The sequence below is a fragment of the Gallus gallus genome, chromosome 4, assembly GCF_016699485.2.
Source record: "Gallus gallus isolate bGalGal1 chromosome 4, bGalGal1.mat.broiler.GRCg7b, whole genome shotgun sequence".
NCBI classification, from domain to species: Eukaryota; Metazoa; Chordata; class Aves; order Galliformes; family Phasianidae; genus Gallus; species Gallus gallus.
The window spans coordinates 10,648,295-10,673,115 of NC_052535.1; the positions used below are offsets into that span (position 1 = coordinate 10,648,295).

The 24,821-nt window shown below is 48.6% G+C and overlaps 1 protein-coding gene across 2 annotated transcripts in view; it reads right to left on the bottom strand.

Moving 5' to 3' along the window:
* Nucleotides 1-20,407, bottom strand: part of GABRQ (gamma-aminobutyric acid (GABA) A receptor, theta) — a 66,696-nt gene extending 46,289 nt beyond the window's left edge. For both annotated transcript variants that reach the window (NM_001167704.2, NM_001167703.2), the window contains exons 1-2: nucleotides 20,111-20,407; nucleotides 16,511-16,599 (exon numbers count right to left, since the gene is read on the bottom strand). In NM_001167704.2, coding sequence (NP_001161176.1) covers nucleotides 16,511-16,599; nucleotides 20,111-20,190 — 169 coding nt within the window. In that variant the 5' untranslated portion in view covers nucleotides 20,191-20,407. The remainder of the gene's footprint in view (nucleotides 1-16,510; nucleotides 16,600-20,110) is intronic.
* Nucleotides 20,408-24,821: the final 4,414 nt, after the last annotated feature.

Genomic DNA, 24,821 nt, shown 5'->3' on the forward strand with positions numbered 1-24,821 from the left:
AAGCAGGGCAGTACAGGCAGGCAGGAGAGGGCAAGGTTTCTTAGATGTGGTGGGACTGCAGTGCCTTACTTGCATTTTCAACGATTCCTCTGCTCCGACCTCCCCCCGTCTTCCACCTCCAATTAGAATATTCACAGGCGTGCCAAAGGCAAGACCAGCACACAGATTAATTTCTCTTCCAGGACTTTTTCCTTCAATATGACTCCCACTTTGCTGAATGCAGGAGAACTGTTTAATATCTACTTGCTCTTCCTGCAGGAAAATCTCGCCCAAGCCACTGCCCCTGCTTTGTTCTCAGCACTGGACCTCAGGGCAGCCTGGCTTTATGTTTACAACTTAAACCGTGGCCCACGTCACTGCTACGTGCAGTGAGGAGCTGGTTATACAAGGCTGACAGACCCTGTTAGAAGGAGAGAGCTATCAGGTAATCAGTGGCACAGAATGGACTAGGGCTTGCTGCCAGGATCCAACCATGCAGGCCCCCCAAAAATCCCACTCTGTCCTATCCAGAACAGCTTTCAGCCCAAAGACTATTCCACAGTTTCTTTTAAATCTTCCCAGAAGTTAATTTAGAGTCCCGTGTAGTGCCTGAACACTCAGTTTCACTGCAGGGGAGTCGCCCATAGTTACTGCAAGCACCAGGGGAATAAAAGTGTTCCTGTTTTATCCTTCCACAACATTGGAGGACTGTAGGAGGAGTTTACAAATTGTTATTTGCATAATGGCTGCGCTGTTGAATCTCAAGGCTTTGCTATAGCAGTTAATGGGAGAATGTCTAGAAGATCACAGAATCATTGGAAAGGACGTAAAAGACCATCCAGTCCAACTCCCCTGCAATGAGCAGGGTCAACTACAGTTCCATCAGGGGCTCAGAGTCCCATCCAGCCTGACCTTGAGTGTCTCCATGGATGGGGCACCCGTCACCTCTCTGCACAACCAGTGCCAATGCCTCACCACCCTTATTGTAAAAAACTTCTTCCTTATTTAGTCTAAATCTCCCCTCTTTTAGTTCGAAACCATTTCCCCTTGTCCTGTCAGACAAGGGGATGCCATCCCAGCATGCAGTACATCAAACCATGAAGAAATTTCCAATAATTTTCCCATTCTTTTCCTTTTAGCTTAGATACAAATGCAGTAAGCACCTCCCCTATGAGGACAGGCTAAGAGAGCTGGGACTCTTCGTCCTGGAGAAGAGAAGGCTCCAGGGAGACTTTATAGCAGCCTTTCAGTACCCGAAGGGGCCTACAGGAAAGCTGGGGAGGGACTTTTTATGAGGGAAGGTAGTGGTAGGACAAGGGAAAATGGTTTTAAGCTGGAGGAGGGTAGATTTAAATGAGATATTAGGAAGAAATTTTGTACTGTGATGGGGGTGAGACACTGAAACAGGTTGTCCAGAGGGGCTGTGGATGCCCCCTTCCCTGGAAGCATTCAAGGCCAGGTTGGATGGAGCTTTGAGCAGCCTAGTCTAGAGGGAGGTGTCCCTACCTACAGCTGGGGATTGGAACTAGATGATCTTAAAGGTCCCTTCCAACCCAAACCATTCTATGATTCAGTACACATTAATCCTGCTGGATGAGCAAGGAAAGTTGATCACATATCATGAAAGCACGAATGTTTTGGGAGCAGCTTTCATCCAGCATCTCTGATTTGTGATGACATCTGGAAGTGCCAAGATCAGCAGGGTCTCTTAAGTACCTACTTCAACTTTTCAAAAAAATTGAGGTTTAAATACCAACTAAACATCCTCCAAACATTTTTCTTTTTTTAATTCTTATTTCTGTGACTCACTGCTGACCTCTCCCCCATCCACATCCGATAGCTGCACAGTGAGCTTGCCAGGATCAGCACAATGGCCAGAGCTATCACACATCCAGAGGCTGATATCAAAACTCTCCTGCTGCTCCTAGCAGGTCACTCCTTGATATCCATTGGGTGTACAGGAGAAAATTATACCATGGCAATAGCCTTTTAGCCAGCTCTGTAGTTTACCAGAGAGATGGTCTCATGGCAGCTTAACAGCTACGACATTCGCTGCAGTGTAGGGAAACAGAGAGGCAGAGGGACTTGTGCTAAGGAATCTCCTTGCTTCAAATGAATAAAAAGTGGTAGTCTGGAGCTGGAAGTCAGAGCCCTGTTGTCCAAAACAAATAGATCTATCCATGCCTGCTGCTTCCCCATGGATTTAGTCTTCTGCAAGGTGGGAGGGATACCCACCACCACTGACTCATGGAGATTGCAGCCACTCTCCAGGTTGGCATGGCAGAAAACAGTTTCTTCAGCCTGACAGGCTTGCTGCATTTTGCCATGCTTCTTTAGGGACATGGCTTGGCACATTTTGATCTTTCACACAGAACAAGATTGTGCCTAGCCTTGCTAGGCTTTCATCCATCCAAATCAGATCAGGCACAGCAGAACCCTGTGTGAGGAGGCTAATGGGGATTTCCAGCTTGCACTACTCTGCTCCAACAGAGTAACCAAACTACATATTTTCCTAAGTCATATGGCCTCCTGACACTAGCAGCCCATGAGCCAGGAGAGCTGGGCTAGTGTGTTTCCTGAACAGGTATTTGGCATATCCAAATACTGAACAAATCAAGGGATTACGTAAGAGACAGGTTTACTTCCAAGTAAGCGCTGAAGCTGATCTTTCAGCGAAGAGCCAAGAGAGACAGCACTTGCAAAGTATGCATATCTGACCACTCAGGTACTATCCCATGATGCTCTCTGCAGACATACCAGTTAACCTTGATAATAGCTGCCACATTTCCAGTATGTTGTCAAATGAAGCTGTCCCTGCAGGTGTGAGTGGAGTGAATATTTTCTCAAGCAAGCTGTGCCTGCTTGTGAGCCAGTGCTGAGGGATCCTTCTGGAGGAACAATACTTTCCCAGTGCAGATGTAACACTCATTCTGCGACTGTTCTAGGGAAGGCAAAGAGCTAAGGAGCACAATTGAGCACAATCTGTGAGGCAGAGTGGATTACCTAATCTATCTCATGGGTATTTTTAATGGATTAGTAAGTATTAGAGTGGGATATTGCAAATATCCCATGGAAATTTGGAAGTGAGAGACAACAATCAACCGGCTGCAAAAACAGTGTAAAGGTTGTCCCAGAGGTATCGAAGGATTACAGAGCAAGCTAAATCAAGGCTGACTTTAAAAGATGTTGCTAGACAGCTTACCAAGCTGAATAAAAACAAGATCTCAATGTACAGGCTTAAAAATGGAACAAGAGAGTAGACATCAACCTTACAACACTTGTACAACTGGTGGACTCAGCAAAGCACCTGTACATGCACACAGGGCTTTCAGCATTAAGAAAAATCACCAACTTCTCAAAATATGATCCGGTTTTGGGAGAGACCTGGCCCAACATTCAGGAGATGTTTTTAAAGCTACTTCTCCCTCAGTGAGGAGAGTAGCCTTCCAAAGCTGGGCTTATCTCTTGCCTGAGTAATACATGCTTGGTAAGATTACAGAAAATTGAGGGGAAAAGAAGTTTTCAGGTTTATCATAAACTATATATTTGTCCTCATTTACAGCCCTACACAGCTGAATCACCTTACTAGATCTCATAGTTAACAACCTGACATCATTAGTGGGACTCAAGCAATAAACTCATAAAGAGCAACCTGACTAAGAACACCAGTTCCCACCCCTTGAAATAGGCAACACCCAGCCCAAACCACAGCAAGGTTACTTTGCAGGGATTCCACAGACATTGGTTTCTTCGTTAGGCCGAGTGCAGAAAGCAGATCCAGCCACCAGGAGATGAGGGTGCAGTACTCTGTCAGAACAAGGATCAGTCACCCATCCTCCCTGTCCAGGGCACATTCACTCAGACAGATCCTGGCTTTGCATTCTACAGAGTAAATACTTTGTTTGAAGGATTTTGCTTTTACATCCCTTCCTGAAGAACAGGGCGTTCCTGTAAAACATTACATTTCCCTGCAGTTATACTAAGCTGGCTCTAGAAAAAGCAGAGGTACTGAATTTCTCAGACTCCTTCAGCTCTTAAACCCCTCCAAAAGCGGTAGTGGGAAAGCAACAGAGCTTCCCAAACAAGTATTTGTCGTAGACTGACAGCAGATCAACTGAAGGTATTTTTTCTCCAGCAGCAAGAACCATCAGACCCACACTGATTAGCCACCTCCACATTTCTCCACCTGATAAAACTCCCTCCTACCTCTACTGAGATGCTGGCAGGCAAGTGCATCTCCCTGCAGGCCTGCACAGCAGCTGGGCACAGCTCTATTCACCTGAGGAAGCTGGGGAGGACTCAGGAGGAATCCATCCTTTCTGCTTCTGCTCAGGCCCTCATTGCTCTATCTACTGGGGCACCCCTTGTGCTCTCAGAGCCATCATCTTCCTCCTGCTTCTAGAGCTACCCAATCCCCAACTCAGATAGGCTGGGAAGCCTTTGGTTCCCATTTCCTAGCCCACTGCTAGTTACTTGGCTTTCCAGGACTTGCAGACAAGAGTAGAGCTTTAGAAAGCATTGTCCACAGACGTTTCGTATTTTGAACCACACAAGAGGGAGCAGAGTGCTTATCCACTGTGTTCAAGCCTAGTATTGGATGCACCACACCATGACTCTCCTGCAGCAGCCTAACAGGCAGAAATACAGCAAACCACTGGGAAGACCACAGCACCAAACCACTATCCTCCTACCCACAGCCAGAAGGGGTGCTGTAAGTGGGGCATCCCACCCCACCTCCTCCCATTGGGTAAAGCTGCCATGGTGGCACAAAGTTGAGGCCATTTAGCCGTCATACCAACAGGCAGCTGTAGAAACTTCTCATACATTGGCCATTAGTCTACCTCATATCCATCTGACCTCTCAGAGCACAAAGGTCCTGATCCACCTTTTCAGCACTAGGCTTTTGTTAATGAATGTCTCCTCCATGGAAGAGGCTTGCTTTTGTGATGCCCTGAAAACGTCATCCTATAAACAACTACAGACCTGGGCTGTATCTGAGTATGTGACCTCTCTAGGAAAATGCTCTCACACATTACCAAATCCTGAGCCATCTAATCCCCTTAGCTGAAAATGAGCCGAACCAAATTAATTTAAATGGGTTAACACAAGCTTCTCCATTCATATCAAATCCATTACTCTGTCTTGGAAGTATTTGTAACAACAACAAAATATCTGGACTTGACATTTTTATCAAAGTAACAACAAGAAGGTGTTTTCCTTTTCCCCCTATTTTCAGTCATTAATGAGTTAGTCACACTTCCTCATCACTGTTATAGACTTGTGTCTTTAAAGGATACCACAGTCTCTAATTTCTGGGTGAATCCAATAGGACGTGCACAGGATGGGGAGGAAAAAGAGAAGGGAAGGGAAAGGAAGGGAAGGGAAGGGAAGGGAAGGGAAGGGAAGGGAAGGGAAGGGAAGGGAAGGGAAGGGAAGGGAAGGGAAGGGAAGAGGCCAGGTCAGGACACATCAGACTTATGCAAAGAGCATACTCAGGGCTGAGACCTCCAGTGACAGCAGTGACAGCCCTGCTGTGCACAATGCCATACCTGTCGGTAGGTGACTTCTTGGTGATGCTTCATCCCAGAACATGATGCAAATTCAGTGGCTGCGGTAACCATGAGAGAGATGGCCATTCCTTCCTTGTTACCTTTGTCAAGTGTTTGGTGGAGATACAGCTTTTCTCAGTGCCTAGCTCATCCTCCCCAGTACACTGCTATTAGGGCTTTAGCTAATGCTGACTTCAGACGCTGCCCACCACCACCCCTGCTCCCTTCTCTCCCCTACCTTTCTGGGTATGTAGATCATCTCGGAGGTAGAGCTCTGGGGTCACACAGTGCCCAAGGCTTATGCTCAGTGGAGGTCAGGATGATTTACAGTGCAAGTATTGCCAGTGAAAAAAGCGGTGAGTCAGGCCCAAAAATAAAATGGAATTCACATTGAAATCCTGAGCCTGAGTTGGAAATCATGAGAAGCAAAGCACGCACAAACAAGCCTCCCTCTTTCCAAATGTTAGATATGGGATTGTGTGTTTTTATCTCCTGGTTTCTCAGTCATTTGGATGTGCTTTGTTCAGGTTCTGCTTTTTCTCCATCATGAAGACAGAGAAAATCTTAATAACGTAGGTGATGAGTGAGAACTGAAAGAACACTATAGGAAGAAGAATCCAAGTCTGTAAGTTGGTCAATTTTGAAAGATTGATGCCCAGGCTGGTGTTTCCAGCATTCTGCTAATTATCATTTTGCAAAATGTCCTGGAGATTCATCAGGACCAAAGTTCCCAGGCCACCCCTTACCCCAGCGTGTCTTATTAAGAGATACAACCACCATTTGTTCACCAAAATAATTGCTTTCACTCAGGATGCATGGATGAGCAAATCTTGCAGAGCTTTTACATATATATTCATCTCCATCAATTCATCAACATAATAATCACGCATTATTAACTTGAGTACTCATCAGTTTTTTTTCTCCAGCTTCAAATCCTAGCAAGGAGCTAGTGTGCAAGAGAGAAAAAACATGTAGAGGAGCTTCTGATGAATGTTCTATTTTTGAAATGAAAGGAGAATAAGCAGAGAAACTCAGATCATCACATACCCTCTCCCTCTCTTTCAAAAATGTCCTGCCAACCCGAGACCCTTCCCCAGAAGCCAGCTGGCTCAGAGGGCTGAGACTTGCTCTGGGCAGGGAATGGCAGGGTGTCTGTTCCTGCTGGCACTGATGGTCATTACAGAAGCACACGAACAGTAGAGGCTGGAACTAGTGCGAAATCTGGGACGCCCTTCCCAATTTCTCTAGCATATGGCACGATCGTACCCAATGAGTCTATTATCTGCCTCATGGCTTATTTTCCAAATATTCAGCCAATGACTGATCAAAATCTTGTATTTTCTGAAAAGGCTGTGGGGAATGCTCTCCTGTTCTGTTTACCAGAAGGGGAACTATTTGTGAACAAAATCAATACCCACTGCATATCAGAGCCTTTCCTATGGCCCTTCCGTTTCTCTACAGCAAGAGAAGGGCACGTGTACGCATTCCCTCTGCAGGTTTTGCAGGCTATTTGGTGACCAAGCAGTGGACCAGAGCACTGACAGTGTTTGGGTCTGCTCTTGTGAATAAAGAGCAACAGAGGGAAGCAGATCTTCCCAGTTCCATGCCTTGCTCTGCCACAGGTTTTGCTGTGCCACCCCCAACTGGCTGCCACCTCTTGGTGTCTGTAAATGTACAGTGGGGCTAGCCCATCAGCCCACAGGTAGTGGGGAAGATCTGTTAGTCAACGTTTGTACAGCACAGAAACCTTGCTGCTATCTGTCACACAGAGCCCATAATACTACCTGAGAACAAATTAGATTCATGCATAATCAAAATCACATTCAGCTCAGCCCCGATTCAAGAATCCTTTTTGGCTGGTGATGATGTCCAGAGCAGAGAGAGCACAGCTTGATTTCCAGAGCCCAGGCTGAGCTGGCAGAGCTGGCAGGTAGAAATATCATGTTTTGACTGGTAAACTGAGCAAATTTGACATGGAAACCACTGAGGGAGAATAAATATGGAACAACAAGATGTAATTTTTACAGAGGCTCTTTTCCAACCATAACTGTACTCCGAGCCATCCCAGACTTGAACTAAGAGGTCCTGAGGTCTGGGGAAGGAAATTCAAGCCATGGTAGGTTTGGCTGAGGCTCACCCCTGTCAGAAGCACAGACATCTCTAAGTGCACAATTACTTAACGGCACTATTCCTTCAGGACTACAAAGAGCAGAAGAAATAGAAAGGAACAGAAAAGGGAGGGAGGGAAGATCAGAGAAGAAAAAGAGGTTTTAGCTCTGACACAGAACCAAGAATAAATGCCAGAATCAGAAGAATAGCCTATAGGAATTGCATGATCAGTGTTCTCCAAAGCGGCCTGAAATTCATACCCTGCTCAAAGCAAATAGCAGTGCTCCTACAGCCTGGGAAGATGGGCTGACTGAGCCAAGCTCAGCTGCCTTCCGTTTAATGGGAACAGGATCAGTCATTGGATCAACAGAATACCTGTTTATTGGACAGATCTGTTCATGCCATGGGGCTCCACCGTCCAGCATTGCTCCCTTTCTCACATACACGATGTGAATTCCTTTAATGGGCTTTATGCCATCATTAAGCACATCATCTGTCTTGTCCATGTTTCTAGCAATGTTTTTAACAAGTGCATGATATTTCACATGAAATATCAAGATATAAATAGACACTTAACAAACCCCACCAAGGGCTATCTGCAAGAATGGATCTTAGTCTTCCACACCAAATGCTGTCACTATGGCTGAAGAACTGTGTTACATCAGTTCAGCCTGACACTTCAGTAGCCTTCTGCTTGTTTATTTTTGAACCAGACACAGGTGAGAAAACTGACATGCATACACAGCCCATGCTTTATATTTTGTGCTCTATGAGTTAAAAACATTCTTCTGCTTCATTGGGATACTGGGATTCTTAAGAAATGAACAATATGTGTATGTAAAGCTGCTCTGATGAACAGCTCTAGGGCTGTGGGAATGTGTTTTGAGTAATCAAAAGGACTTGTACTAATGAGTTTTGCACTCTTTTTATATTTTGCTTGTAGTGACAGTCGCTAGAAGGCAAGCTTACTGGAAGGAATAGTCTCAGAAATGGTTGGGTGTTACATAGATATTAATCAAGGTGGAAGATGGGTCCAGGTGAGATGGCAAACATCCTCCAGACTTGCTGTAAACAACAACCTGCTTTTGATTAGTTAATTAATTAAGAATCATTGAAATTTTTATGCCAATCAGTAACTTGAATACATTGTAATCTGTAATAAAAGAGAAAAAAAAAAAGTGTGACTAAGAAAAGAGGCAAAATTCCTGGAATTAACGCTTTGCAGAAAGGATGATGACATCTTTCTTTTAGAGATAGATAGAGAGATCTCAGAGCCCTTCACCAGCCATGGTGGCTGTGTCAGGGGTGGGATGGAGTGGCGCAGAAAGACTGCACCAGCCAATGGGGACAAGGAAGGAGGAGGGCAACTGAATGCAGTAATCCTACATGGAATTTGTCACAGACAGAAGAATCAACGTCTGTTGCTTTGAAAGTATAGTGGTTTCATGGATTACAGTAAGCCCTTATGTCTTTCACTGAATACTGAATCCTGCAAATAACACTCGGTGATACCAAGCACTTCTCTAGGGTAGGCATTCAGATTGCTCAGACACCCAAATCCAACCTTACTTTGCACTGAGAGTCAGGAGAACCCATCTCTATTGCTGTCTTTGTCACACCACCGAGAGCTTCCTATCACTGAAGGATCTTCTGGGGCCACAGATGGATGCACAGATATGTTCAGCATACAACAAGGAGTTTGCAAGATATGTCACATTGAAGGATGGGACTAAAAATTCTAAAATATTACTGTGCCCAAAAAACAAAATGGATGAAACATAAGTGGAATTATGCCCACTGCTGGATGGACGTTATACAGGCAGTTCTTAATTAGAGGGTCCACAGGATTCTTGTTCATTCCTCTTCCTTGTTCAGTAGAGGATGGATTTGCTCTAATGATGACATAGGATTATATACAGGAGGACAGTGTTGTCAGTGGGGTCCCTGGCTGCTTTGCTGAAAATCTGATAGCCGTGCAGTGAGTGAGGGCTCCAGGAAAGGAAAGCTGTTTGCATATCTGTGTCCTTTTCTCCAGTGCTAGATGTGTCACAGTCCTATACCCAGATCTTATAGGTTTTCATGAACCTTGCCTGCCTACTGGGGCATGGTGCTGAGCACTTGCCACTGTGGCTGATATCAATAGGCACCATGCTTTGAACATGTCATGTGCTGTATGCAACACTGCTAAGCATTCTGGAAAATCAGGTGTTTTGGCTGGGCACCCCACAGCAGAGGCAACTTTTGACTCCTCAGAAGGGAAGTGTGAAGATATTCACACTGTTCTTATGTATTTGACAGCATAAAACAATCAGTTCTGTAGGAGCATATCTCAGAATGGAGCAGTCAAGAAAGCCTAAGCATAAGCTGGTGTCTGCATACTTAGTCCGAGGCTTTGCTCCAGATATGCAGCTCACCAACCTCTCCTGGCTCAGTCTGTCCTAATCATTTGCCACAACCACCCCAGTTCATGCCCACTATCATGCTGCCAGCCTGTGCCCCTTTTGAGTAAGGGGAACATGAAGGAGCATCTCCATGTGTAACAGCATCATCCTCCAGGTGCTCTGTGGAGGTGTGTATGAGGAAGCTCTGCTCCTGGTGTACCCTCACAAGGAGAACAAATGCAGAGCCAGGGAGAAACTTCGACTGTGGCTTTTCTGAAGTCCCAAGTGTTTGACTTTACGGCCTCAAAGTCCTTTTCACAGTATGTACTTCCTATAAAAAGAGCAAAGTGAAAAAAAATAGAAATCCCATCATGTGGCAATGTGTTAACATCCACATACGTCCCAGGAAGGACTGGATCCTTTCATTTCCTGCCACTTTGGCTAATGAATTAAGACACAACAGCAGGAGGTTGTCATCTTCTTTCTGGATTAGCCCTAGAGAGGATGTGACCCATGGTCTGGAGCCAGAAGTCACGTACATGGGGGAGGAAGCAGGGGCTGAGCAGCTGCAGCCAATTTACCAACCAAGGACACACTTTTCTCAACACTCTTTCCTTAGGAAGAAGAGCGGAACTACTGATAGCCCTGGTGGCATATCCAACTTCGCTTTGGCCCTGGATGGCATGAGGGTTTGCTAATTTTTCCAGACCTCTCCTTCTTCCATTTATTCCTTTCCTCCTATTCAGACCCATGTTTTCAAAGCCAGAGCTGCTCCCCATGAGTACGGGGGAGGAAGGATGATATCTCCCACTGCAGTCAAGCTGCGAAGTGCAGTAGGTTAATGTGTGTTCACAGTCTCTCATTCAGATAATGAAGGATGGCCATGGAGAAAAGGGTGCCATCCTGCTGGGACCCAATTGTCTGCTCCAAAGCATTCAAGAGTGTTGGCTGAAGGCACCTCAGAAGCACTGAGGAAATTGAATCTGGCCACATGGAGAATTTAACATTTTTGCCACAGAAAGGGAAGAGAAGAGAGATGCAATGCTGAAGACTAAGCCTGGAAGGGCAGGATTGCAGCTCCATCCCAGCCACTCCGGGACAGATGGAGGTGGTGGCACTGAGATACCGGTGTCACCATGCTGGGGCAGTGGTGGCCCTGGGCAGCAGCTGTGTGTGCACCAGGGCCAGCCCTGCTGGAGTGCTGCTGGCTTCACCCCCAGCATTTTGAAAGAGGAAAAAAAACTTATCGCATATGTGCCTCAGCTTGTTCTCAGAAATATCTGAATCATTTTGCCTAAAATTTCCCCTCTTTCCTCAGAAAAGTGAAAGCAACCTAGCTACAAGGAAAAAAAAAAAAACAACAAACCAACACGACAGGAACACAGCGGCCAAACCATATATGCAGCAGAAAACAGGGACATTTTCAGGGAGCCTTAGCACTATGCAACACTGCCAGCCCTGCCTACGTAAGGCACCAAATTCCCATTCCTTCCAGTACAGTGCCACTGGGACCAATTGTTTCCCAGCCATGCTGGGCTGCGGGGCCAGGGCTCTGCCCCGCCACCTCCTGCTGCATTGGTGCCAGCCAAGACTGCTGCTCCTGCCAGCCCCGCCACTTTCCGAACCATGAACTACTGACAGTGCTTCACTGCAACACTTTATGCATCAGCAATCGTTTGTTTTTAGAGTTCTGGGTTTTAAGCCACATTGTTACACAGGGAATGGCTGAGGATTTTGTCCCCAGGCCCACTGAACTTGGGGTGGCCTTTACTGCCCCTGAGGAAGAAGTGTTGTGGAACAAGAAAGGCATGGAGGAGGCTGGGACCACAGGAAGGTGCAGGTGTGATGGAGCAGTGAGGGATGAGGGCAGGAAGGGCGGGGAGGAGAAGCAGGAAGAGCAGCTGAAGGAGGGGTTCATTTCTTAAAGGAGAGGGGTGAGACAGGACAAGGTTGATGGAAGCTGGGAATCCAGGTCCATGCTGCACAGCAGATGAGGAGCAGAGCTAAGAGCCCTAAGCCCAGGTTCATTTGGATCCAAGACCCCCTACACGCTAATTCTTCTTAGAGAAATTTGAATAAAAACTGGAGTGGGGAGAGCTGCTGAACCCACAGGCATGGAAATATAGGAAATATGGAAACATATGCCCTCATTCCCTTTTCACCACATATTTTCAGACACCATGGACATCACCCAGGAGCAGCACTAGGAACCCTGCATTTCTAGGTAGGCAGAGGACAAGAAGCAGGGAATAACACCCCGTTATTGTTTGACTAAGATCTGTAGAAGATTCCATGCAGGGTCCTCTTTCCATTAGCTCCTTGGAAGAAGAGAAAGTCTTGCAAAGTTTCAGGTTGGAAATGTTGCACCAACAGAGAGCAGCTGAGTCACTGAGCTCAAGCGGGATCCTCCTGCCATTCCTTTACTGGCTTCTCTACCCTGGGGCAAGATAGTCTTCATTTACTTTGTCTTGGATTGTTTTTTTTGTTTTGTTTTGTTTTTTGTATCTTTCTTTTTTTTTCCTCCTGTGGTACTAATGCTCCTGAAAGCAAGTGCCTAAGAGCACTTACAAAAACCAGGGTACTGCTCTGAAAACTCTCTCTCTCCCCCACCCGTAGCTTTGTGATGCTTCCCAGAACAGATCTGCAGCACTGTCCAGTTCTGCATAGGGGTTTGCTATATCCTGTTTGCTGTGCCATAGCCCGGCTTGCAACCCACCCAAAAGGAGACATGGATCTCTGTACCATTGATCCCCCAGGACAGGGCCAATTGGATCCCTGCCACTGCCACTTGGTCTCCCTGTGAGCTGCCCTGCTTCCCCAGAGCTGAGCAGGCTCCCCAGCACCTCCCTAAAAAGCTCCTTCCCTCCCTTCCACTGCCGTTCTTGCAGTACCAAGGCAGAGATCTCCACTTCAGAAGATTGGCCTACTCTTTTTCCTGCCATGCAGATATTTCCTCCAAACCTGCTCCAGATCCTCACCCCTTAGAATTGTGTTGTAATGACATCCTGCCCTTTATCCATGCTGAGCCCATGAAAACTGAGCATTGCTGTCTCTGCATATGTGCCACTGTCCCACATCTCCTTGACCTGGCATGCTCACCTAGGGTTTGGAGGACAGTATCTGGAAAGTAAGAAGGAATGGCTGGGGCTCACCAGGATGGAAGGGTTTATCACCTGCACCCCAAGGATGGATGTACCTGCTGTCCACTCAGCATCCACTTCAGTATCACCCACTCCACTCCACTCCACTCCACTCCACTTCTCCTGGTTTCTGACTCCCTTGAGCAGTCTCTGCTGACCCAGGATGGCTTTCTGGAGAAGGTACTCCCAGACTTTTCCATCACCCCCACATGGCTCCAACTGTCCCCCCTTTTTCCCACATTTCCTGCCATTCAGCTCGGCTCCCAGGTGAACGTGTCACACTTGGTGCCACCGCATCACCCCTGAGAGCCGACCTGCTCATCGGCCTAATGGGTTTCCAGGGGGTGGGGGAGAGGGGAGGAGAGTGAGTGGCTGATGCTTCTCAGCCACTCAGCTCGGCCCAGAGCTAACGAGGCATCTCAAAATTAAAAAGTGAACTGCAATCCCCAGCAGGCCTGTCCTCCTTTTGGCATTAGCCAGAGTTCTCATTCTCTTTCAAAAAAAAAAAAAAAAAAAAAAGAGAAAAAAGAGGACTGGGGAACCGTGAGTTGCATTTGGAGCTGTTGATGCACCACATGCCAGGTGCAATGCAGGTGCTGGGACAAGGAGGACCCGTGGATGGAGATGGCAGCACAAAGGTCTTTGGTGCTGCTGGAAATCTTTCCTTCTCCAGGGAAAGGAGGGAAGCAGCATTCTTCACTATGAGGCCAGTGAGCTGATTTCTGCACTCTTCTGCCTCAAAACCGAGCGTGGCGCTATGGATGGACCGGGGTCAGATCATGGTTGTGGGTAGAATAATGGACCAAGGGTGTGAGGGTGAAAGTGGCGAATGTGTTCCTTTATGCCAGCAGGGGAGACGAGCTGCTTTGCTCCCATCTCCCTGTCCAGTCAGAGACTTTGGTCAGAGCTGTGCCAGCCCCAAGACAGCCTTGTGCTGTTCCTCCTGGGCCATAGCTCCCACTAGGACTTACCATTCCACCAAGGTTCCATCTTGGCCATTCATAGCTCACTCTAACTGGTCTTCATAGCATGAGAGGCCAAGTGGGTGAAGAGTAATCACCTTCCCAAGCAAAGATGGCTTACGCCCATCTTGCCCAGCATCCAAGGCATGGGCACTCTCCTGGAGAAGAGACCAGCCTTCAGGTCTCCTGGGACCAGAAGCCACTACAGGTTAGATGAGTCTCAGTGTGATCTCTCTAGATTTATCCTAGCAATGGATTTGCCCCAAAATCTCAGAGAACTGGTGAGCTCTGGAGACAGCAATGGTGCAATGACACTTCCACTGTTATTCCTCGGATGTACAAAGCTAATGACATCCAGTTTTCAGACCTACATCTCATCCCATCTTTCCCTTACTTATAGATGCAATTTTTCTACACAGAAGCTTATCCTCAAGAGCAGAGGGCCAGACATGCCAAGAGTTAGGGTATCTCTGCACACTGAGCACTGAAGGCACAATAACGGGTACTGCCAGAGGGGTCTTTGCACTCCCAAGCAGAGAGAAGGGCAAGAGAGGTTGAAAGGCAGCAGTTAGATGCATACCAGAATTAAGTCTAATGCTTTCTTTCTCTTACTCAGCTTGAGTGAGGAAAATGCATTTTGTACTTTGGGAATTCAAGGTAAAATCAAATAAACTGCAATGGTTTCTCCAAAACATCCATTTTACAGTCAGAAAAGAGGCACTGCATGCTCAGCCCAGCCCATGCACTGCGCAGACCTGGCAGTTCCAGTAGCAGCACTTGGACTGAAGGATGGGGTGGTGTGTCCCAGGGGTGAGCTGGGTGTCCCAGGGGCCTGGGGGTGCAGGACTTCCACAGCTCCCCACACCCCTCTGCTCTGTTCCCCCATGCAGCCAGGTTACCTGCTGTTTTACTGTATCATAATAATCTCAGCGGTTTAGGAGATGGTTTTCCTTGCTGTTTTTATGTCATCTCTGCAGTTCTCTCCTCCTCATAAAATGTGACTGCACCAATTCCTCTGATTGGGGCAGGTCAGCTAATAGGGGCATTTCACATTTCCCAGATAGACCTTTAAAACAATCCAGCCATATCTCACATCTAAAGGAGAGGAGGGAGAGGGAGGAATCCTGCTGTCTTGCATACGCTCACAAAGCCATACCCCACTGCACTGAAGCAACACCCAGTTGTACCATGCAGGAACAAGCATTGCCCCATCCCACAGTCCCCTCTAGGCAAGGGCCAGCAGCACCTTGTGCTGCCTTCATGTCACCAGGGCAACTTCAAAACCTGAAGAAATCCACAGAAATATTCCCCTACTCATGGTTTCAAGGAGACATGGATCAAGCTCTTCGGGAGAAAATTCCTCCCTTGCCCTCCATTGATCTGACTCTGGCATCTCTTCCCCTCAAAAGCCCATAAATGAATCTGCTTCCCAGCAGTTGTCTGGAGAACGTGTGACCTCCTTGGGCTGAAGCTCCCCCAGTCCCACACTCTTCCTCCTGGGGAGGAACTGGCATTGCCCAGAGAAGACTGAAAACAGACAAGCATGGCAGGTGAAGCCAGGAGTGCTCCAACCCGCCCACCTTTTTGGGATATTCTCTGACCACACGTTCAGTGGTGGGATCTCCAGTGCCTGCAGCTTTAGAAAAGATAGACCTCAGCAGTGCCCTGCAGTATGACAATATCCAAGGATTATTTCATACTTCATCTCCACCACGGTGACAAAGAGCAAACCCTTTCCATTCTCCTTTGTGTTTACAGAATAGAAGAGAGGAATTTGCAGATCCTTCCTTCTCCTACTGAACAACAGTGAGGTCAGAGGCTCTCCAGGTAATATTTTATCCCATATTTTCATTAAGGGGTAGAGACCAACTGACAGCCTTGCCAGAGGGCATCCCAACCCTCTGCAGGAAAAGCAGCTATAAAATCTGGCGCCGGGAGCAGCAGAAGTTATGGAGATATGAACTGTGATCCATGAGGGAGGAAAGTTCAGGCTAGGGAAAATCCAGAGTGTCTCAGCAAAATGTCCTCAGAAACATCCTACCATGAACAATCCCTCATCTGTCTGCAGACATTGCAAATTCAGAATAGAGTTTCTCTTTTTTCTACACTTCTCGTCTCCAGTGGCACTCGGCAACATTGAACCTGGACCAAGAGAGTTGGCCCGTGCCCTGCAGAGCTCAGTGCTCAGTTGAGCCAGAGGCCAAAGCAGGCCCAAAGGAACCAGGGATGGGGAAGGATGAGGAAGAGCAGGGAGGGCGGGGTGGGAAGAGAGGAGGAGGGAAACCATGGAGAAGAAGAAAACGTGAGGGAGGAGGCAGGAGGGAGCGCGTTGCAGGGTGATGCATGGTGCAGGCAGGAGCTCCGCTCCCCGCAATCGGCCATCACCATACCTCCAAAGTCAGGCCTGAGGCGGACGTCATAGCCCTTCAGCAGTTTGTCCACAATTTCTTTCACCACAGAAATATTCCCAGTGGATGGGCTGAAATAAAAAGGAGAAAATACTCGTCATCCTCTGTGCTCCCAGGCCCATGCACGGGGATCCCAACCAGCCAGCTCCATCACAGCATCCCTCATATCCCACAGCATCCCACAGGACCCCTTGCATCCTACAGGACCACACAACCTGCACTGCCTCCCAGCGCATGGCTGCACTCCAGCCATCCCATAGCCTGGTGCCACCAACTCGCCTTTCTGGGCACCTTCCCCCAATTTCACACTGCACAGCATGGACTGCCATGCACTTATGTCCCCACTGCACACCTTCCCCCCAACACACAGCCTGTGCTGCCACAAACCAGTGCAAGCTCTGCTTCCCTGTGCACCCAGATATGTCTTCATGCTATTAAAGCACAGGAAAAAGCAGTGTCATAACACACAGCCAATCTTTGCCATGTAAAAATTCGTTTTCTGCCACTCAGCATCACCATGGCTTCTTAGCAACGCGAATCAAGAGGCAGAGATGGGAGGCAGGGTCCATCTTCTGCTATGTGTGCCAGGGCATAGCGCCTTGCCCTCCGGCCCCCTCACTGCCATGCAGGGCTGCCCCTGCTTCAGCAGTTTCAGCCCCCCCAGCCATCTCAGTGAGAACGGTGCTCTCTCTAAAAGCAGCCCATGAGGCAAAGCAAAACCAAAGGCAGGAGACCAGAATGCAGAGGATACTAAAAATATTGAGCCTATTCTATGTTGTGGGGCATATAGATTCTGTCGCCTGGAACTCAGCCCCTGTGCCACCCTCCATCCCCTGCTTTGCATGAGAAATAGGGTCCCTGGTGGGAACAAGCGCTGCTCCTTGCAGTCACCCACCAGAACAGCATGTCTCCCTGTCAGCACTGCCTCCCACATCCATCTAAGTCAAAGGAAAGCCGCACCGTGGCACTACCTCTGCCAGCCAGCCTGCGCCTTGCTGGACATCAGCGTCTGTCCTGACATGTCCGTGTGTCTGCACACACGCACACAAGGCAGACTCTATGGGGCATGCATGGCCTCCTGCATGGGCACATGGACATGCAGACGCATCAAAGCACTGGAGCTCAAGGCTACAGCTGTGACAGATGTGCACAAATGCGTGCATGTGTGTGTGATGACATCCAGGTCTACACAGTGGGGACTACAGGTGCTCTGTTGGGTTGTGAGGACAAGCTGGGGTGTGGACACGATTTATGCAGGTGCACAGAAGCAGGAATTGATGGGTGCCACGGGCTAGGGCCAGGTTCTCTGTCCAGGGGTGGGTGGAGGCATGTGGGACTGGCAGGACTGGGCGTGCAGTGAGACTGTGAGTGTGCAGGGTTCTATCAGCCAGATAGTGATGTGCAGTGTGAGCCAGCACACCTCTCCGGCCCAGCTTTGGTGCAGGCACAAACCCTTCAGCACTTGTGCCAGGGTTGTGACTGAGCTGCACTCCTGACTGGGCACCTTACAAAGAGATATCCTTGGAGACCATTGTTCTAATCACCTTAAAAAGGCCAGAGAGGTGCATGCAGGTGGACGTTTTCACAGCACTGTGCCTATGCTTGCAAAGGTGTTCACACCTGTGGATTTCTATGTAGGTATGCAAGTTTTTGCCATGCACTTTTGTATATATATTCACTGAGTTAGTGTCCATCAGCATTTTTCATTTCTAGATAGTCTCTGCCGGGCACAAAGATTTTTACATTCATAGATCTCTATATTCAACATATAGATATAGTGTGCATTTCTCAGGGGGCTAGGCACTACTGCCTCACGCAGGATATGAGCTCAGGAAACTGTGATACCTCTTTGATATGGGCAAAGAAACCAAAGCAGAGACAGCTGCCAGTGTGTCAGGGGCCATGGGGTAAGGGGCAGAGGGGGAAGGAGATAGAGGGACTTGTTTCTCCCCATCATTTGGCTCCAGGAGGGCAAAACCTGGCACTGTGATCAAGGGCACGGTTTCTTGTCTCTCAATGCTCTTTTTGATCCCAAAAGCCACTTCCCTCCTGCTGAGCAGGCAAGTTGTGCATTTGCCCAGCTGTGGGCGAGCAGATGCATGTCAGTGCTATTCCTGGCGAATGTGGGTCTGCATCCGCCAAGGGAGCACATCCATCCAGCCTGTGAGCTGAATTTGTGAATACTGTGTCCCTGGCTGTGTGGGTGTGCATGTGCTTTACATATACACGCACACTTGCAGCCAAACATCCACATGTATGCGCACTGTGCTGTTGGAAGGGATGAGTGGGAGTAGCTGGAGGCATGTGCACATGGGAGAGCGGTTTGTCCCCAGGATGTGCGGAGATGTGCACTGAGACTGTAGGTGAATGTCTGTCTGGGACATAAGCAGAAGAAATATACAAATAAATACACATGCAAGGACATGTCTGAGCAGAGGCTGCTGATGTGAGCACTGCTCTTTACACATTTGCTTCTAAGCATGTCTGAGCGTGTGTCCATACACATTAGAATCATGCACAAATAGTGTGCAGAAGGTGGGCATGACTCTGCGCATGTGCATGCTTATAACTATGGGAACATAAATCTTTGTGTATACAGATATGCAAGCCTGTGCAGGGAGCTGCATTTGTGCGATGGGAACGCTCTGTTAGCATGCATGGCTGAGCATCGTAATGCCTCAGCTCCCACCCCGGCACACAGGTACAAATCCACCTGCCTGCATCTGTCAGAAGGGTGAGGAGGAGCAGTCAGAGGGCTCCTGCGTGTGCAGGCAGCAGGAACGCCTGTGTCAGAGCAAACAGGTGTGCTCTGTACACCTTGGCCAGGCTGGATGGGTGCCTGCGCCTCTGGCTGCTGGGATTGCTCAGAGTGCTCAAGGCATGCACCAGGAATAGCTGCAGCCTGGGCATGCAGGGAAGCAGTGCAAACATTGACATGGCTACACACAGAACAGGTAAACCGTGCTGTGCAGTCGGTGTGTTGCCAAGCACATGTGTGCAGCCAATCAGCACAGATGGATGCGTGCATGCAGGGCTGTATCTGAGCCGGTTGCACCCCCAGATGATTATGTGGCATGCCATAAATCTGCGTGTAGGCACAGACGTAGGCATCGCCTCCTGTGCACTGCAGAGCTGGGCTCTGCTAACCGCACAGCACGCCTGGATGTGATGTGGCTGCGTGTGCACCGTGTGTGTGCAACACAGGCATGGCCAAGGCAGCCCTGTGCCGGGTGCGTATGCACGCAGCTCGGCTCCCACGGACACCATGTTTCCCAGCAAAACGCTTCATTTTGTTGTTTTCCCCCCAGGTTGAGCAGGAAGGGGGGGGGGGGGGGGGGGGAACGCACTGCAAGTGGGCTGCGAGGTGGGCTCCGTCTGCAGCGCATCGCATGTATGAGCATCCCTCCTCCCCCTGTCATGACACGGGCTGGGGAATAACAACAACAGGCGGCGGGGGAAGCAATTTGGGGAAAGGACCCCCTCCCCTTTCCCACACGCAGATCGATGGAGAAAATCCCAAAGAAAACAAACAAGCCCTGTATCAGCCCCCCGGTCCCTGCAGCCTGGGATTGCAATCCTTACCTTTGCGCACAGCAGGCGACACAAAGAGCTGCTAAAGCAGAGACAATTCCACTCAATCTGTCTGCCTGAAATGTCCACATTTCCACAAAGACGAAGGATGAAAAAAAAATCTTTGGAGGGGAGGGGAAAGAAGGATGGATCTCCTGAAATCCCCCTCCAAAGAAAGGGGGGGAGGGAAAAAAGAAACCGACCCCCCCCAGTCAGTGATTTCCCAGAGAAAAAGAATAATGAGAAAAACTAAAAAACGTGGGGGAAAAATATCCCCCCCCCCTTCCTTCAGTGCCAGTCAAAGAATTCGTTTCTTCTTCCTTTCAGCATCCTCTCAACAAGAGACATCCTCTGGCAATGGAGAAAATCCCAAGAGAAAGAAAAATAAAATGCCCCAAAATGAGCTTAGCAAAATGTGAAATCGAATCTCACAGGTACACGGAGGAGAAGGAGAAGAAGGGGAAAAAAAAGAAAAAGAAAAAAAAAAAAAGGGGGAAAAAAAAAAAGAAGAACTCAGTGTCTCTTGAGCACTCCACTTGGATTATTTTTCCTCCTGCTCTTTTGCCATCCGGTTCTGCAGATGTTGCATGGCTCCTGCTACCCACCTTCAGAGAAGAGGAGGAGGAGAAAGAGAGTGGTGTGTGTGTGTCTGTGTGCGTGTGTGTGTGTGAGGGGGGAGGTGTGAGTTATCGAGCGATACAATTTTATTCTGGATTTTATCTACCTGCTCCCCCCTCCCTCTTTATTTTCCGAGGGGGAAGGGGAATTAGTGCCACCCCACCGTGCTGTTATTCTATTTTATGGCAAGCTGAGGCTCGCCACTTGGATGGTGTGGGGCTTCTCTGAAAGGGTTAAAAAAAGAAAAGGGAGGAAAAAAGGGAAAAACAAATGCAATTTGGTAAATAAATAAATACATATATGCATGTGTAAAAAATAAATAAATCCCTGTCTGTGGAAGGAGCCACTCTCTGAGGGAGGCTGGATGTCTCCCTAGTGCTGTTGCCGCAGCTCCTGTGGAGTTTTGCTGCTCATTGCAAAGTCACAAGAGGAAGGGAGGAGAGAGGGAGTTTGGGGATGGGGAGGGGGACTCTCCGGGCAAATTGCGATCCTGACGTCATGGCTGACAGCATTAACCCCTGCTGGCTTGCAGAGGGGAGGTTTTTGCTTATTCCTGGGGAGGTGGGAGCAAGAGAGAGGATGGAGTGGGAGGCAGGGGGATGCTCCTGGACAAGGGTGGCTGAGCTGCAGGAGCTGATGGTTGTTGCCGTGGTTGTCTGGAATGGTGTGATCAGCAAAGGCTGGACTTCTTCCTCCATCCACAGAGATAAAGGAGAAGGTGATCTGCTGGAAGTCCTTCCATGCCACAGGGCAGAGGGTGGCCTGGTGGCCTCCTGAGGAGCTGGGGAAGACCTTCTGAGGTCTGGTGGGGCTGGGGGCCTTTCCAGGCCAGGGAAGCGCAGGTGAGTGGGGATGCTCAGCTTTCCCCAGGGAGTGTTGTCCTATGTGCATAACAAAGTTTGGGGAAAGGGATCCAAAACTGCTTGAAACGCTGCTGAGGAGCAGCTGCTGATGCTATAGTTTTGCCCACTGAAATGGTAACAGTCATTGAAATCTTCAGTCACAATCTCCTGTGTATCGGCTTCTGATCTTTATCTTAAACAAGTAATATAATTAAGGAGCTCTACCTCTCTAGATCAGGCATGGAGTGATGGATTTCCATGGAGGAATTTTTCCTAGGAAGAAGGAGAACCACAGTGGAACTGTAAGCACAGAACAGGGGCAGTAGCCCTGGGAGGAACCATCCGAGCCCTCCCACCAGCACCATCCGGGCAGGGGATGCAGGGGGGGAGCAGACCTTGAAGCAGGGTTCTCCCTTCCTTTTGCACCCCACTGGCGCTGGCTGACACCTGTGTGTGGGTGCTCTCCAAAGCCCTTTGGGCCTGAATGCAGAGCAGATGTGTGACTGCAGCTGGGCAGGGTGAGACTCAAAACACCCCTGAAGAGGCACATGAGGCAATGAAGGGTGGCAGCTGAGCAACACCCTCATCTGCAGGTTGTCAGTCCTTGAACCTGGAGAGCATCTCTGAGCAGCCTTTCTGCCCACTGCACTTACCGACCCATTGGGGCTGTTCCTCTGCAAGCCCTTGGGAAGAGAAGCAACCCAAACTGATGTTCTGTGCATTGAAACAAGGGTTGCAGGACACTACACTGGTGTCACCAGGGACCATCCTCCCTGGGCAGCTCTTGTCACAGCAGGGAGATCGTGGGGGCAGCCACCGTGCAAGGCTCAGGGGGAAAAGGAGGATCCAGGAAGGTTTTGCATCCACACCAAGGGTCTGCAAGAATGAGAGGGGAAAAGATGTCGCAACAACTGCTGAGGCTGGTGGAAAATGAGCCCTCCTCATATCTCATGATACTCATGGCTTGGGGGCTCTTCCAAAGCAATAGGGTTTCCCTGCATGCTTGTTGCAGAGGAGGAACCGGCCCAGCAGATCTGAGCTTGTGCTTTGTCAGGTTCAGCCTCTAGCCCAAGATCAGCCGTTTCCACCATTTCCACATGGCAGGTTGTCTCCTGTCTGGTTGCTCATGCCTCATCTGGAGCACCTGGCCCTGTGGTGCAGGGCATAGGTATTGCTGGCATGACATCCAGATCCTATGATGTTTCCCCATGTGCAAATGTGCCACTGGGAGCCTCAAGTGTGGGAGGCGCAGCTCCAGCTCCCCTCTCACTGCCCGCTGTCACACAGGTGTGGTATTAACCCCATCCACTGCTGCAGCAGTGCACAGGTCTCCTGGCAGCAGCATGTTTCTGAAGCACTCCTTCTGAATTAAGCTGCTGGGTACCAGAGAGGAGCTCCTGGGAGAGATGAGAAGCCTTTGCCTCTCTCAAAGCTCTGGGCACCAAAGGCCCCATTTATCCCCACCCTGGGCCATTCCACTCCTTCCTTCTCTGGTCTGTTAGCAGTGTTCCATCCCACCAAATGTGATTGCATGTTACTGGCAAAAAGTGGAAAGCAAATGTCAGGGCCATATATGAAGGGGAAAAAATTATGCTCACAAATGGTGACATTTGTGCTTGCAAGTTCACCCAGTCGGGAGCAGAAACCGTATCACATGAATTATCTGACCACTCAGCCACAACATGGAGCCTGGGAAAGCCAATTGCTTAGCAGCAAATGCATTCAAAGACACCATCGTGTGCTCTTGAGTAATCTACCTGAAGCCACGTTCACGAATAAATGACTGCTCTGGAATTAGTCACCCATCTCTGCTGAGTCTCATTAAGGCTGATGCACATTTGATACATGAAGATGCTCGCTGAGGAGTTTGTTTCTTCCCCTCCAGAAGATAGGCAGCCTCAAAACCCAAAGAGCCCCAAGAGCTGGGTCTCCCTCCCCTCCTCAGGGTCTGTCTGCTCTCCAGAGAGAGCCCAACAGTGTTTATTTCGCAAGTTCATGTTCTGAGTAAAAGAAGAGCCACTGGAAGCTGCTGGAGTTGGTGTGCTGCGGCTGCAGTCATCCTGAAGAGACCATGGAGGAATTTGCTCACGGCTGTCCGCTGTCCTCTGTTATTTGAACTACTCTCCTACTTGTTGCTCCGCTGCAAGCTCTACACCATAACCTTTTTCTCCTGTGGACACCCCTGTCTCCAAGTCCCACGGTCACAGTGTGATAGTACCATGCCAAAAGTCTCTACAGATCATGGCTTCTGGTCTATAGCTACCATGGTGCGTGGTGTCCAGTGGTTCAGCACTTGCTAGGTGTTCATCTGTCTGCTACGTCCATCTTTGGGTTCGTGACACGGAGGGAGAAATCAGTGCTGTCCTGAAGGGTCTGCACAAGTAAAGGAGCCAAGCAATGAATCAGATTGCATCTACCTTTCTGTAAAAACAGGGAAAGAAAGAGAAAGCAGGGCTTTGCCAGCACAAGGGCATGTTTCAGACCTCTTCTCCAGGCACGTAGATGCATCTAGCAAATGGAGCTTGGATAGGTATTTCTGTAGAAGGTATCCTACATCAGTAAATACCATAATTAGAACTAGCACTAGGGAGCATCCAAAATAAATCTCTACCAGTACCACTTAGCTGTGTCACCTCTGGCTCTGAGGAGCTGTTGTGGCAGGGGGAACAAGGAGCTCTTTCCCTTGCTATCACAGTTATCAGCTAAGTGCCACTTCTCTCCAGGGCTTGCCATCAAGGTGGAAAATCTTACTGGTCTCCATGCACTGCTTACAGGAAGGGACAAGGCTGGCTCTTCTGTCAAACCAGCAACTCCCTGAAGAACACGGTTATATTTCCAGAGCAGGAAAAAAACAATCATCAACAACAGCAATAAAAAACCAAACCCAATCAACAACAGCAAAAAGAAAGAAAGAAAAAAAAAAAAAAAAGAACAAAACAAGAGAAGAGAAAGCAAAGCAAATTGGGCACTAAACCAGAAGTGCTACTGATCTTCCTGCACAGAAGATGAAAAAACACCCCGCAAATAAATGAAGTGTACCTCGAGATGTGGAAACAGGGAAGGGCAGGGCGAGGGAATGTTTCCTGCTTTGTGTAGGACATGGCCTTTTCTTCCTGCATTTGCTGCAGCTGCGCCTAGGCCTGATCTCACCAAGACAGAAACCTTTGGCAGTTACATCCTGTGGGCTCCTAGCAGAAAAGATTTTCTTCAAGACCTTCCACAGGACAAAGTTTCTACCAGCAATTACAGTGCCACGTAATCAC